The sequence below is a fragment of the Schistocerca americana genome, chromosome 4 (genome assembly GCF_021461395.2).
Source record: "Schistocerca americana isolate TAMUIC-IGC-003095 chromosome 4, iqSchAmer2.1, whole genome shotgun sequence".
Lineage (NCBI taxonomy): Eukaryota > Metazoa > Arthropoda > Insecta > Orthoptera > Acrididae > Schistocerca > Schistocerca americana.
In genome coordinates, this window is record NC_060122.1 from 526903312 (window position 1) to 526919682 (window position 16371).

Genomic DNA, 16371 nt, shown 5'->3' on the forward strand with positions numbered 1-16371 from the left:
AGAATCATTTTATCTTAATGTCAAAATATACGTTAAAGACTCCACCATTACGTTAATTCAAACTCCAAAGTCAGTGTTGAGTGAGGCCTTGCAAGTTAATGTTAATATCCTCCTTGTATTAAAGGACAATATTATTTACACATGAATTATTTTTATAAAGTATGTTAAGAAGACACTAGTACAAATTTCTCAATTATTTTTGGATCATTCTGTTGAATCACAATTTTTGCTTCTGTGTACCTATAATTTCTGTTTCAAAATAATCTATGAAATCATTTACTGACCTGTAAAAGTCAATTCCTTGGTTGAAGCTGCTGTTCAATACTTTGTCTGACATACAAGTCAACTGTGTAAGTGTAAGAGCGTCATTTGTTAAAGGCTGTCAGTGTACTCCTGCACAACAGTTCAGTAAGAAAGAGAAGTTCAGGGCTGGATCTTCTTCCCAGTCAATAAAAATTCCTAAGTAAACCAATGCTGAAGAATTTTGTTGCTGGAAACCAAAATAATTCTACATTTTTCTAGTACCTGATTTACATATTCTTCATTATCCAAGACAGCTAGTTTCAACCTATAAACAGACTAACAAACTTCAAAGAACATTGCATTGCAATTAAAATCATAGATGTACTTACCAGAGGAGCACACTTCAAACGAAGTTTTACTCATCTACACGAAAACTCATGTATATGTTAGCACAGCACCACATTCCTCTGAGGAAGAAGGACTCACACAATTTTTGTGCTACATCTCAAGAGAGGAAAGACTACAGCCAGTGTTCAGATTCAGTTGGAAAACATTATTACAGTTATTTCATTAACATAGATTTTCCAATACTTGTTTAGTTTTGTGAGCTATATATCACTGTCAGTCCTATCCATAATGTAGATATTATTTATAAGATATGAAGTATGGAGATAAGTAACACTGACCACATATATAATTTTTTTGGAAATGCATTTTATGAATTCGACTATCAATAAAAAGTTAAGTGTAACAACGACAACAATAAAATAACATACAGAGTTTCATAATAATATTAAACTTCACTTACTATATTAATCCTCCAAGAATTAAAAGATATGCTTATTTTTATTAAGTCACTGGCAGAGATTTACAGTATGTTAATGCAGACAAAAACACTAACATTGGTAACACTGATTTTTTTAGCAAATTAATACACTATGATACTTGTATATTATCAAAAGAAGTCACAGTGGGAATATGATAAACGAAATGAAATTTATTGCTTTGTTGCACTCTGGCACCATATGATTTCAGTAGTACGCTTGTGCAGTTTTCTTCCCATTTTCATAGAGATCCATATTGTGGCAGCTCATAAATTACTATTAGATGCTGTCAGAATCACAAAGTATTAATTTTGCACCATAAATCACTATCTTGAGAACATTCCACTATGTACCCACAAAAAGGGCACAATATAGTTAACAAGCAATCAAAAACACTAAATTTTATTTTAAAAACTGTGGAAAACTAATTCCCATTGTACATTGCTTGTACTTGAAGTACCTCAGGTGCACTGAAGTTTGTTTGTTGAATCGAACACAGTTCCACACTGTATGGAGCTTGTTGAGGCAATGAGAGATGATCATCTGCTACTCGATTTAGCAAGTATCATCAGACTTGAGTATGTGTGTTGGTATGATATTCTTCATCGTCAAGGTAGTTTATCTGATTGGCTGGTGTGTAATACTGAAAAAAAAGGAGATCGTGATGTGAAATTAAGTAATTCTGAATACCATAAAATGGCATAAGAATAAATTGCATATTAATCATATAGGTCCAATAGCCTTACAATCAAAGTAAGTTTGTTACATATCAGCCTACTGCACTGTGAAGTTTACAAAACATTAAGATATGTCAATAGAAAGTAGGATGCTGCATGACAATTATATATTTGTCAGAGAACAACAAATGTCACGAAACTGTATGTTCCTCCTGTGGTTTTGTCACCTAGGAGTCCTGAGACGTATTTTCTCTGGTGTTTCGGAAGACGTTTGCAATTTAGTTTTTGCGACGTGTAGCAGGAATCAGCACAAACAAATCGTGTTGATCATGTCTCACATACAACGCCCACTGTCGACAGAAAGCGTCGGTTTGTTTCATGATACATACGAAATGATTTGTAAATCGTAATTTTCATGCCATTTGATGGGCCTGTCCCATATTAGTCATGTACAATATTTGCTTTGCCAATGTGTATTAAGATGGACAGTAAAACATGAAGAATAGTAGGCACCACAGCAGCGACTGAGCAGCGCTGCTTCATGGTGGTAGCAGTCAGTGTCGGCCTGGATACTGCTGTCTCTGCTATAGTAATAGTTTTTCTTCATGTTTCACTGTGCCTTTTAACACACATCAATGAAAGGAATATCGGATAAGACTAATTTTGGGACAACTCTGTCGAAAGGGTACATTAAATTCCAATTCAAAAATAATATTGTTTGTAATGGGAAACGAACCAACACACTCAACTGACACTGATCGTACAAAAGATCTGATGGCTAATATTTGTTTGGGCTGACTCCAATTAAACATTGCAAAACAAAACCGAAAATACCATCTGAAACACCAGAGAAAATGCACCTGATGGCTCTTAGGAGCTACATCTTGCATACTTATTAATTTAAAAAAAATGTTTAAATTCACAGAAAAATAACAGAATAAAACGGAAAACAGAAGAAAGGTCGCTATTTTGGTGGTTTATCAGTGTAATCAAAACATTCCAATTTACAGTTACCTTTCTGCATGCATCAGAGCCATACTATGTTATAAAGCAGCATAAACCATAGTCTGCCAAATTTCTGGAATATGATGACCCATAAAGCTTGTGTTCATTGCTTCCATGCTCATTTAACACACTGAACATGTTTTATATTTTGTCCCATACAGATGCATGGTGTTGAATGTAATCTCCTTTTTTCCTTAAGGGTTCTTCCAGAGACAATTTCATTTCATCACAGATCACTTATTTCCTCACTGAGGTTATGTTGTCATATCACATGTTTGTATCTACAGGCATGTTGTGGGAATATATATGGACATTGTGACCAAAACTGTGATATCTTAAGTCTTACTGGCATGACATTCTGCCTTATGCTTTTCATCAACACTGATATATCCAAATGAAGAGATACAATAAGCAAAAATTAAATCATTAACATCCACACTTTGCAAGAATTATCATTTCTGTAACTGGAGGTTTCTTCTAAACTGTCTATGTTGTTTCACTCAGAGCATGGAAGTCTGATTTTATGGGATCCTCCTCCAGTGTTTGAGAATATAATCATGGTGTTTCTTTGTCTTCATGCCTTACAATATGCATCATCTAACACATGCACATTTTTTAAGTTTACTAACGCAGGTACATTCTGTATCTGTTGCTAAGTGACTCCAAAACTTACATCCTGTGAATTAATGTAATTCATTTTGACTACTAAGTGGTAAAGGAATCAGATAATGTACTAATTTATGATGAAATGTAAATTAAATGAGTATATGGTATAAAGAGTTCGTTCAAAGGAGTAAGAATTGCCTCTATGTCCTTTTCCTTTCTCATTAAAAAACACAGCTACTTTGTTTGTAAAATATTACACTCATGTACCACATTAGTATATCATATACTTGATATTTTGATAATATGTAATATAGTCCAATAAGGATCTAATATTTTCTGCTAATCCTAACTATTTATTTTCATCTGCAAATTACTATTCAAAACTACAAATCAGTATCTTAGGTTGTATGAACAAGAAGAATGTTCATTGCAGCATTGATTTACTTTATCTCTTGAATTCCTAAAATAAAATTAGTGGTTATAGAATCCCTAATGTCAGCATTTCAGTATTTCCTGAACAATGTAGCTTTACTTAAGTTGTACAGATACTTTTTTCCAAGCATCTAACTGGTTAGAATTTTTCTGCATTAGGCAGTTTATTACTTTAACAGGTTTACAGAGAATAACATAAAAATCCTTGTATAACATAAAAAAATTACAATTCCATTACTATAACTGATCATGTAATGGGCCATTAATAGGATTAGAGACAGTAGTTGTCTGTATTGTCTCATTATCCCTTACCACATACATTTTTTTCCATTTATGATGAAAAATTAAGATGTACAGTTATGGAGACATGGGAATTCGCAAAATGTAGATAGGTACGTCTGTCAGCAATCTGATAAATCAAGTGCATGAGTTGCACAGGTACTTTATGCAAAGGACGGTGGTAGAGTGTAATTCGAACTATTTGTTAGAACAGATACAGCTGTACTGATGTGAGATAAATGGATCGATGGGAAAGGGAAATATGAACATACAATGTTATGAAACAATATAAGTGAAAATTGTCAAGATATGTTGAACACATAATGTGATGAGTGTAATGAGTAATAAATTGTTTGCTTAGATATTTGTTATGTTTTTAGCTCCATTGCTGTTTTCATTGATTATAAGTAAAAGCCCCAAAAGTAGCTTGATTAGAATGCGTGACTCGAGCATCCTGCTATTCACAAATGAAGTTTAATAAGATCGTCGTTCCTGAGTAGAAATGTGCTCAATCTTTATACTCGTAAATTAAACTTAACTGATTTTCCTATACTTCACTGTATGTTTGAATATGAGTAATTACTTTGTAATTGTTGTTAACATCCACAATTATTGACCATTGCCATAACACCTACAAAAGTTACAATGTCATGAATGAAGTAATGTTGTGAAGTCTATTTAGTCGACAGCAAAATTTTAATGGACTTTCGTGTTTCTGATCCAACTGTCATTTCAGAAAACCTCAGTACTGATTATCTTCGTTAGATGATGTCACTGTTGTGGAACTACATGCTAACATTTCTGAAAAAAGTATGTTCTATATAAGAAATAATAATTTGCTAAACATGACCCAGAATATTTCCACAGTATTGATGAAGAGGTGGAGAAAATCAGTGCATCTGCATCTGTAGTCTACATGAACTTCATTAAGTTACAAGTGCTGTATATTTCTAATGCTAACAAATAACATTACTCCACTCCATTTTGGCCTGAACCAGCAACAGGGGTTCAGTGTTCCAAAAACGGAAATAGTCTGTGTTGCAAATGTTTTATTAATAATGACACATATGGCACAGTTAGCGCATCTCCAGATTCTCTGGAACTCGCAGTAAGAATGTTGTTACGTAACAGTTTCTTCGTAAAGCTGTCTTGCGTTTATCAATAGGATAGCTAAGCTAAAGGTGAGAAGTAAAAAGATTTACTTGCCTTGGGCAACGTAGACTGTATTAGTCAAACTTGAAAGCCACAGCAAAAAAAAAAAAAAAGTCAAATATGGACAAAGCCTGATATGGCAAGTAAAAACCTCTAAGTAAAGTTGTAAAATTACAACGTTGGGAACAATTTAAATCTGCGTGAGCGCAGGATTATGGGCCAAAAAAGGAACTCAGCAAACCATGGTAATATGCAGTGCAAATATCGGTTAAAGATCGGAACCACGTATCACAGCAGTAAATAAATACTCCTCTAGACAACGTCCATGCTGAATTGATTGTGCACACAATAGACTGCCGTGGCAACTAAAGTTAGTACAAACGCTGAGTGGCGGCAATAATACTAAACAGGGATTGAAATAAAGTAAATGCTGAACAGGACCAATCAAACATAATGGGAAGAAATAGAAGTTCTCTTAAAAATTTCAAAGTGTGCGAATTAGTGGTAACATCAAAAACTAAGTATTACAAAGAACTGCCAACTATTAATATGAATCGAAATGGCAGACTAAGTGACTAGAGAGAGTGTGGTGGGAGTGTGTGTATGTGTGTGGGGGGGGGGGGGGTGGTTACAGTGGAAAGTTCTGGAGACGGTAAACATAGGGAGATAGGGGAGGGGAAAACAGCTAATGGGACAATCAAATAGGAATCCATAGTGGTAGGACACAAAGGCAGCAGAAGTGAGGAGCAGGCCCAAGTATTTCTAAGAAGAAAGAAAACTACCTACATTTTGACAAAGCTAACATGAAGGTATCGCAGAAAATTTGTTTGTTAGTCTTGCTTCTGCTTGATTTAAACTGCAGGTTGGTAGAGAGGCACATCGTGTAAACGTCTTCCGTAACGTGCAACAAGCGATGCCACCATAAATCCCACTAACCATAAACATAGTTTTCTCTGATCTGTGATTGATCGTACACTCAGTGTCGTCTTAAGTCCAAATTATTTACAGCGCCAATTAATTACCTTGAAGTACATCGCGCAATCCAGTGATTACAGTCCCAATTTAGCAGATAACAAATTTCATTTGAAGTCAATGACTATGAAAAGCATAGCTGGTACTCGGACACTCCTTCCAGGTGTATCTACATCACCGAACCTTTTGTCAGCGACAAATCTTATGGAATCGCCAACCTCAAAGGCAATGGTGTTAAACTCTCCTTTCCTACCTGCGATCGAATGCAGTATCAACCCATTCACTGTAAACTACTAGTCAAGGATTTATTTTCCAACTCAGGATTCTGTAGACTCACTTGACTCATTGCCCTCGAGCTAGCATAGATTGGACAAACAGGTCACCAGGTTAAAACATGGTTTCTTGAGAAGCTACCTTCTCATTGAAAACGACGCTGTGAAAAGCTCTTCTTTTGCTGAATATCTTACGGCTAGTGACCACTGTGAACCGACTATCGATTCTCTGATCCTACATGTAGTACCTGAAGGGGAAAAATTGGAAGAGTTCCACATACCCAAATTTCCCAAGCTGTCGAAAAACTTAAGATTTGATTTTTATCTCATCACTAAAAAGCAGCTGTTTATCATTGCATGACGTCAGCTTTCCCAAAATTTAGCTAGGTTTCTCCTTTCTTCGTAATTCTTGGGTCTGCTCCTTACTTTTGATGCCGTTGTGTCCTAACATCGTGGTTCTGTGTTCGATTTATCCATTAACTCAAATATTTTAACCCTTTCTTTTTTAACCATTTTCCCCCAATCCACCTTCCAAATGTCACCATCTCTTATCCGCTACCCTCTCAACCCCCACTTCCTATTCATTTAGACTATTTCAATTCACTTTAATAGTTGGCAGTTCACAGTAATAGTTCATTTCTCTGTTATCACTAGTTATTTTAAGAATATTATTATTTCATCCTATTATTTTTAATTGGTCTGTTCGGCATTTTACTTTATTTCAGCCTCTGTTTACCGTAAGAGCTGCCAATCGGCCTTTCTGTAAGTTTCGTTCTCAAGTCAGTCTGCAGCGCTCCCACACGCCTCAGCATATACGTTGTCTACACCAGTATTTGTTTACCACTGTGATACATGGTTCCGATCGCTAACCTATCTTCGCACCGAATATTATCATGTTTTTTTCTTTTTAGTTTCTTTAGCGGTTCCTAATCCCATACTCAAGCAGACTCTACTCGTTATTAATGTTTTAGTTTTACGCCTAAACTCAGACATTTTCACTAGCCATACCTAGCTTTCCCTTGTCTATATTAGACAACTTTGGTTTTCGTTTAGCTACTCTATTGACTGGTTGGATAGGTTCGCGTATAAACGGCTATGTTATTAATTTCAGAGAATCCAAAGATGCGGTTACCGCGCTAAAGGCCTCATTATTAATAAAACACTCGAGACAGAGACTTTTCTGTTTTTTGAACTAATACAGATACTGTAAATTTGTCGTATTAATCACTAAAAATTAATTAAAGCTAACCAAAATCGTGAAAAATAATTAACTGACTCATTTCAAGTGAGAGTCCTTGTCCAAAGTGCTACTTCCTGTGGTCCATAGTGCTTCCCCCAAATTTTGTTAGAGTTGCAGATACAAATAACTGAATCACGCGTCTCTATATAAACATTAAGACTGGAGGAACGTAATGCTAGAACACCGTAAGATCCATAAGAAAGAGAACTTAAAGGAAAAATGACGAATTTATGCTCTCATTGAGCATTAGTTTCTCAAGCCAGGTCAACATAGTTATTAGCAGCTCTTCAGTTTCTGTCATGATATGTTCTATTTTTTTAACTTCTTACAGAAACTTACACTTTATATTCGGCTAAGCACTTCTTACAACAAACAGCACACCAAAGACAAGAGACATCATTGGGGATAGGAACTATCCTAAATTGATGTTAACAATATAAAATCTTGGCAGTACTATAACTAATGATTTATCATGTCTCTGAGAGCTATCTTCACTTACTCTTCCATTATCAAATTCTCTTCCTCCTCCAACAGTTAGTCTCGCTTTCACCCTGAAGGCATCAGATAATGGAATCTGTAAATGAATCAGTTTTGTTGCAACAATTAGGTCTTTCATCTCGCACAAGCCTTATTTTGAACGAATTATGTCTAATAGGGAAAGGATACTTTATCTGTTGGAGAGTTTTATTCGTAATTAGGGAACAATACTTGTTTGTGTAAAATTCATGTCTATATTCTGCTACAGTGGCGTCAGGCAGGCATCTGCCGTAACGTTCGCACTGGGTTGCGGCGTTGCTGCTGTTATCACGAATTTTATCTCCCACTACACTCTAACACTATGGTTGACGTTGTTATAGTGTTTGCCGTAGCGTAACTCGTCCACTTGCTGGAGCTGACAATAAATAAATAGAAACATAATGAAAATGCACAACAGTCATAGAGTTAACCATCTTCAAGTGAAGGTTTAGTATGATTACAAGGGACACCAATGAAGAGAATGCAGAAATGCAACTCATTTATGGAGAATGTACATTAACAAAACAGTTCTTGCAATAATGTTCTCATATTTTCAGTACTAGTGTATGGAGTACAGCATTTTAGTAGTTTTGAACGAAAATCTGTGTACATTAAAGCCAGTTGTTGATTAGAAACTGTATCATCATTTCTTTTAATGCTGTTGAAGGTAGGCGTAATTTCCCTCAGGCAGACGAGCTCCACAGATATCGGTATCCTGACAAAAACTCACCTTCAGACGGATGTTTTCTCGACTTTTTGTGGTGAATCAAGTAAGGAGAAGTTTCTATCCAATACAGTGTAACAGTCGTAGAATTAGCACAGACGAAGCTACGGAGTGCCACTGTTCTCGATTCTGTTACAATGGAACAAACTTTTACCTTAGGTGGTTGACTAAATGATCGGTATCCTTTTTCCTTGTGTTTCATTTGCTCACCATCAACTACAACACGTGGACAAGTTTACGATACCTAGGATACCTTACACTGTGTTGTAGTACAGGAGAGTCAAAGATAGTTTGGTTCTATGTTTTTAATCACATTCTGTTTATGTGAATGGTAGCTTATGATACGTTTCCGAAATGGGCTAGAGGAGAGGAAGCGGATTACCGAATAAAAAATACAGCCTACCATTTAAGAAAGACGTACTTTTCTACATGTCTCTGTAACGAGTGAGAATACTGAAGAGGCAGTCATTCTGATCAATGTTACCCAGGTGTCTAAACAGCAATTTCTTCACACATTTTTATTGTGTCTTTGGGAGTTCAAAGTAAACGAACGCCCCGTATAATCATTTCCATTTTGTAATAGTGTATATAGCTATGTATAATCACAGGAAACGCTCTAAGAATATATACATCGTTACACTTGCAACTAACTACGACATAATTTCAACACTGATCGCTCACTGGTCGACATGTCTGAATAATAAAAGCCTCAGAAATATGTGTAAACATACACGGGATTGCCAAAGTGTGCTCTGATGATGAAATACCGAAAAGATACAGAAATGATTAATCATTTTAATAAGAACTTTGTAACCATATAAGTAAATATAAATATAATGTTGCTAGAAATGTAATGAACACTGAGTATTTATATATAAACCATGCTAGCCTTGTATTAACAATTAACACTGGTATAAATATCACACATTTAGAAACATGAAACAGGTTGTTTCGCATGATATTGTTACCTTACTGGTTCTACAGTGAAATATTATGGGAGTCTCTTGATGGAAAATAGTTTATGGCCAACTTATAATAGTTACCCGTTTATTCCTTGAGGTTAACTTTCAAAATTGTTAGCGACTTCATACCATTTTAATTGTTAGCAATAGAGTGTTTCATGTAGTACTACATACGCTTGATTTCTGGTGAAAATTTGATGAAATCTTCAAACACGTAAGGATATTTGTAGCCTTGTCTGCCAGTCTAATTCAGTAAAGATCGAGCCGAGGTATCGATATAGCGGCACTCCCTTGAGTTAATCACAATGGTTTTTGCGATTCTAGAAACCTTATAAAGGTAATTAGTTTCTTATAACCTCTCCAGGCTACCAATCTAATGAGATATGAATATGACGAAAGTAGACACTTATGACAGATTCTTGCGATTTCATTCCGACAATATTGTTGATCTGGCATTTATTCAGCTCCAGAACCACACAATTGTCTTCAGATGCTAAAGAAAGATACTAACATAGTAGTATAGTTGCCTGAGAAGAGAAGCAAAGGGTGTGATCATGCACTACTGGCCATTAAAATTGCTACACCAAGAAGAAACGCAGATGATAAACGGGTATTCACTGGAGAAATATATTATTGCTAGAACTGACATGCGATTCCATTTTCACGCCATTTTGAGTGCATAGATCCTGAGAAATCGTTACCCAGAACAACTACCTCTGGCCATAATAACGGCCTTGATACGCCAGATCATTGAGTCAAACAGAGCTTGGATGACGTGTGCATGTACAGCTGCCCATGTAGCTTCAACACCAGTTCATCAAAAGTAGTGACTGGCCTACTGTGATGAGCCACCATTGACCAGACGTTTTCAGTTAGATCTGGAGAATGTGCTGGACAGAGCAGCAGTCGAACATTTTCTGTATCCAGAAAGGCCCGTACACGACCTGCAACATGCGGTCGTGCATTATCCTGCTGAAATGTAGGGTTTCGCAGGGATCGAATGAAGCGTAGAGCCACGGGTCGTAACACATCTGAAATGTAACGTCCACGGTTCAAAGTGCCGTCAATGCGAACAAGAAGTGACCGAGACGTGTAACCAATGGCACCCCATACCATCACGCTGGGTGATACGCCAGTATGGCGATGACGAATACACTCTTCCAATGTGCGTTCACCGCGATAAACACGGATGCGACCATCATAATGCTGTAAACAGAACCTGGAGTCATCCGAAAAAATGACGTTTTGCCATTCATGCAACCAGGTTCGTCGTTGAGTACACCATCGCAGGCGCTCCTGTCTGTGATGCAGCGTCAAGGGTAACTGCAGCCATGGTCTCCGAGCTGATAGTCTATGCTGCTGCAAACGTCGTCGAATCTGTTCGTGCAGATGGTTGTTGTCTTGCAAACGTCCCCATATGTTGACTCAGGGATCGAGACGTGGTTGCACGATGCGATACAGCCATGCGGATAAGATGCCTGTCATCTCGACTGCTAGTGATACAAGACCGTAGGGATCGAGCACGGCGTTCCGTATTACCCTCCTGAACCCACCGATTCCATATTCTCCTAACAGTCATTAGATCTCGATCAACGCGAGCAACAATGTCGCGATACGATAAAAAGCAATCGCAATGGGCTACAATCTGACCTTTATCAAAGTCGGGAACGTAATGGTACGCATTTCTCCTCCTTACACGAGGCATCACAACAACGTTTCACCAGGCAACGCCGGCCAACTGCTGTTTGTGTATGAGAAATCGGCTGGAAACTTTCCTCATGTCAGCACGTTGTAGGTGTCGTCACCGGCGCCAACCTTGCGTGAATCCTGTGAAAAGCTAATCATTTGCATATCACAGCATCTTCTTCCTGTCGGATATATTTCGCGTCTGTAGCACGTCATCTTCGTGTTGTAGCAATTTTAATGGCCACTAGTGTAAATAGAGGCTCAACAGTGCAGCCAAAAGCAATGGGACAAAATTGAAATACATTCTGCAGCGTAATTAAAGGGTGACTTTTTACGAAACCCCGTAATTGTCTTCCATTACGATGCACGAGTTTGAAAATTAACTCAAACATACCTACATCCTTCCTGTATAATGGTGCAAAAGCGTGGCGTCCCGTGACGTCACCATCGGGCTCTGCAACTCTCCAAACAGCATGGTGTAGACACATGCAAAAATGAAAAGGAAAAAAACAGAAAAGGCCACTGCTCAGAAGCTCATGTGGTGGGTAAGGTGGGTTAAGGATGTCACGTTGACACCAAATTTCACCACAATTCCTACAGCCCCATTGTGGACATATCATATAATGGGAAGGTCAGACACTCGCTCTTAGCCGTATTTCACCACTTCCTTTCGATGCTGCTGCGCTCGGGACCAGAACCCCAACACCTAGCGCTGTTTTCTTATGGGTAGCTGAGAACAGCATTTCAGACACACCGCGGCTCAGTAGCGACACTATACTTCGGGAGGTGGCATAGATGGCATCAAGGAAAACAACCCTTCCCTTGAGCCGGCCGCTGTGGCGGAACGGTTCTAGGCGCTTCAGTCTGGAACCGCACGACCGCTACGGTCGTAGGTTCGAATCCTGCCTCGGGCTTGGATGTGTGTCATGTCCTTAGGTTAGTTAGGTTTCAGTAGTTCTAAGTTCTGGGGGACTAATGACTTCAAATGTTAAGTCCGATAGTGCTCAGAGCCATTTGAACCATTTGAACCTTTCCTTCATGCATGCATTTTGCGGTCTAAAATGACAGTGGGCAGTGTAATGAAACGGGATGACTTTTTTGGCTACGATTGGCACTGCTGATTTCTAAAGAAATCGCAGGCCAGCAACGCTATTGTGCGTGATCTGGCCTATGATTTCCTTAGACAAGGGTTGAATAGTTCAGAGTGTGTCAGCAGTGTCAAATGTTGCCAAGAACGTCACCCTGTTTTCATTACACTGTCAGCTGTCATTATCGGCCGAAAACGCGTGGAAATCAACTGCCGAAGGGAGGGGGTAGTTTCATTGACGCCCTTTCTGCCATCCCTTGAGGAATTTCTCTGTCGATGCTGAGCTGCAGTGTCTCAAACGGTTTCCACAGCTATCCATAAAACAACCGCGTTGTGCGTCGTGGGTCTGACCCCCATCGTAGAGGCGTCGAAAGAAGCGGTGAAATGCAGGTAAGAGGGGCTGTGACGACTTTCCCATAGTATAACATGTCCTCGGTGTCGTTGAGTAGAGCTATGGAGAAATTTTGTGCCAACGGGACATTATTAGCCCACCATACATCTCACATAAGCTTCTAAGCTCTGGCCTTTGTTTCGCATGTGTGAATACCCGTGTCGCATGTGTGAATACCTGTGTTCCACCTCTGTTAAACGATTTACTAATAAGTTTCGCCTGCTTTCACATGGCGTAACAGTAGAGGCAGACAAATGGGCTGCAACAATTTCGTCCCCGTCTGGGTGGTGGACGGGGGGGGGGGGGGGGGGGGGGGGAGGAGCACACGTCAGGAAGTGCATCCAGCCACCCACAATCACTAACAATGTAACATTGTCAAACCAAGATTAATAAGGCAAACCAGTGAATAAACGTGATAAAAAAGCAAGATCACGACTACCCGGTTTCCTGATAGTCTGTGCAAAGTTCGTGGATTTTTGAAAAAATAAAAACAAAGGCAGAAGTATGCTAAATCTGACACACGGTTTACCATGTGTGATGAAACTGGTCACTGATACTTTGTATTCTCTATTAAACAACACAGTGCTTGCATTCGTAACAACACGATCCAGTATCAAAATCTTACATTGATAACTATAATACGGGTACTTTTTTGCGTAGCATTCATATATTCATCAACAGAAAATTAACGTATACAAATTATTATCACACAAATGATGTATTTCAAAGTTCCCGTGCACATTTTGTGCCTATTTGTGTAAATGGTTAAATTGGCAGTTATTGTTAGGATAATAATTACAAAGATTAACTTTTGCTATTGAAAAGTATGGAAATATTAAATTATAAATGAGTTGCAAGTGAAATATTTTCTCTTAAAACGATAACATTAAAGTTATAGGAATAGATTTACAACACAATATTGGTGATGTTATGTTCTTGGCCGGAAAAGTATTATTATGCTAGACAAGTTCTTGTAAAAAGTCATTAATAAACATGGAAAGTTCATATCTAAGCCTCCATCGTTTCACTGAAAAAACGTACAAAGTAATTCAAAAACTAAGGTATAATTTTGCATTCGGGGGCATCGCAGACTTCAGAAGAATACTATGTGAACAATGACATCAAGATGGAATGGACAGCGAGCAGATGTTAAGTAAGACAGAGCTATTTTCACGAACGTCAATTTCTAATTTATGGGCATTCTAATCACTTGCTATTATTTGTTGTGAAGATTTGTCTAAATATACAGAAAACAAAATCACAGAGCAAATTTTTGGGGCTTCACTAACTCGTAATCTTCGACTTAATAAAATAATAAGTAGGTTAAAGATCATTAGCCGTAGCCACGCCTTCGCTGAAAGTGGCGTTTAAAGTTATGATAGTGATCAATTTCGTACTGTTGCTCCTATGGCCGACCTTATTACAAAAATTTCCAGTTCCGAAAAGGTAATGAGGAAATCATCCACGACTCGTTCAACAGCGTTGTCTACGATTTGGGATTCGAGCAGGTAGGGGTGACATCGATATAGTGAAAAAAGTGAGTTAGCTAGAGGAAGACAGCGAAGACGAGACGGTGGAGGTACTGAAATTTACACACCTGTACTGAAATGCACTGAGTTGTTATTAAGCTATGCAGTGCAAGATTAATATGACTGTACGGGTGTTTTGGCTGTACACTAAATAAAGCTGTTATCAGGGAAGAAGTGGACTGCTGTTTTCCTAAGGTGAACTGAAGGCAAGTGATACAAAGTATAGTGTGTCGTAAGTGTAATTTTGCAAGTAGGATTCAGTTTACGGAGAGTAATGGATAATTACTGCAATGGGCTTTCAAATGTGACTTCTGGCGTGTTTCGCAAACACAACAAATCGCAGTTTTCCATGTGGAATTATCCGTGTTTTTAGTTTATCAACCGAGTCGCCAGACCACATTAAACTATTTAATCGGGAGCTTGCTGTACATTTAATTTTCCCGAATACGTGACAGATAACCGGTGTAAGTGTATCAATAGATTCTTATGTTAATTGCATGAAGTTATAAGAATACAGGCTTTCAGACGTCCTTCCTTTTAAATGATCGAAACTCGAGAGACAAATTGACACAATATTGAAGTTTCCTGAGATATACTTAGAGGTAGTGCGTTTGAACTAAATTTGGAAACTTTTTCAAACGTTACAAGTTGTACAAGATTCCTGCAGTCATACTGATTTTATTCACAACCTGTACAAAGCAAGCAGTATATGTCAAACTCTCGATGTGCAATTTTTGGTACATATTGTATCTCTGACCATATAGGAAGGAGTAAAAAATATTATTTGGTATTCTAGAGAGTAAGTTATTGTTATTGTGAAGGGCTTAGAAATTACTTTAAATATTCTACAGTTTCTGAACAATTTCGTGCCGTTTCTAGTCAGAACTATGTTCCACTTTCCCCTCATCTGTTGCGTAGTTAAGCTGAAATAACGTACTGCATGTACTCAATAGACTGCGGTAAAGCTAAGAGCTAGCCAGAGCAACATCAACTCCTTGCCTGCATACTGCATAGCATGATCACTTAGGTTAAATAATCTGAATACTGAGTGAGCAAAAGCCCGCATGTTAGGACGTAGAGCATGGGCACTACAGTTAAAAGATGACAGATACTAATGGCAGTTATTATTAAATATTCAGAGTAATTTAATTTGAACACAAAAAGTCTTGGGTCACGTCGTCCATAAACAGCCCCTTTCAACCTACCCCAGGCATGTTCGATAGGGTTCATGTCTGGAGAAGATGTTGTACACTCTTGTCGAGCGATGTCGTTGTCCTGAAGGAAGTCATTCACATGATGTTCACGAAGGGAGCGCGAATTGTCGATCATGAAGACGAATGCTTTGCCAATATGCTGCCGATATGTGTGCACTGTCGGTAGGAGGATGGTATTCACGTATCGTACAGCCTTTACGGCACTTCCCATAAACAACAGCGGCATACATCGGCCCCAATTAATGTCACCCCTAAAGAGCAGGAACCCCTACCTTGCTGCACCCGCTGGAAGTGTGTTTAAGGGGATCAGCCTGACCGGATAGCCTCTAAACACGTCTCCGACGATTGTCTGGTTGAAGGCACATACGACACTCTTCGGTGAAGCGAACGTGATGCAAATCCTGAGCGGTCCGTTCGGCATGTTGTTGGGCCCATCTGTACCGCACTGCATGGTGTCGTGGTTGCAAAGATGGACCTCGACATGGACGTCGGGTGTGAACTTGCGCATCATTCAGTTTATTGTGCACAGTTTGAGTCGTAACCCGACGTCCTGAGGCTGC

General features: G+C 38.4%; 1 protein-coding gene across 1 annotated transcript in view; it reads right to left on the reverse strand.

Annotated features, from left to right (window-relative positions):
* Positions 1-1251: 1251 nt before the first annotated feature.
* Positions 1252-16371, reverse strand: part of LOC124612968 (glutamate receptor 1-like) — a 1095838-nt gene continuing 1080718 nt past the window's right edge. The window contains exons 18-19 of the mRNA XM_047141496.1: positions 8202-8276; positions 1252-1710 (exon numbers count right to left, since the gene is read on the reverse strand). Coding sequence (XP_046997452.1) covers positions 1636-1710; positions 8202-8276 — 150 coding nt within the window. The 3' untranslated portion in view covers positions 1252-1635. The remainder of the gene's footprint in view (positions 1711-8201; positions 8277-16371) is intronic.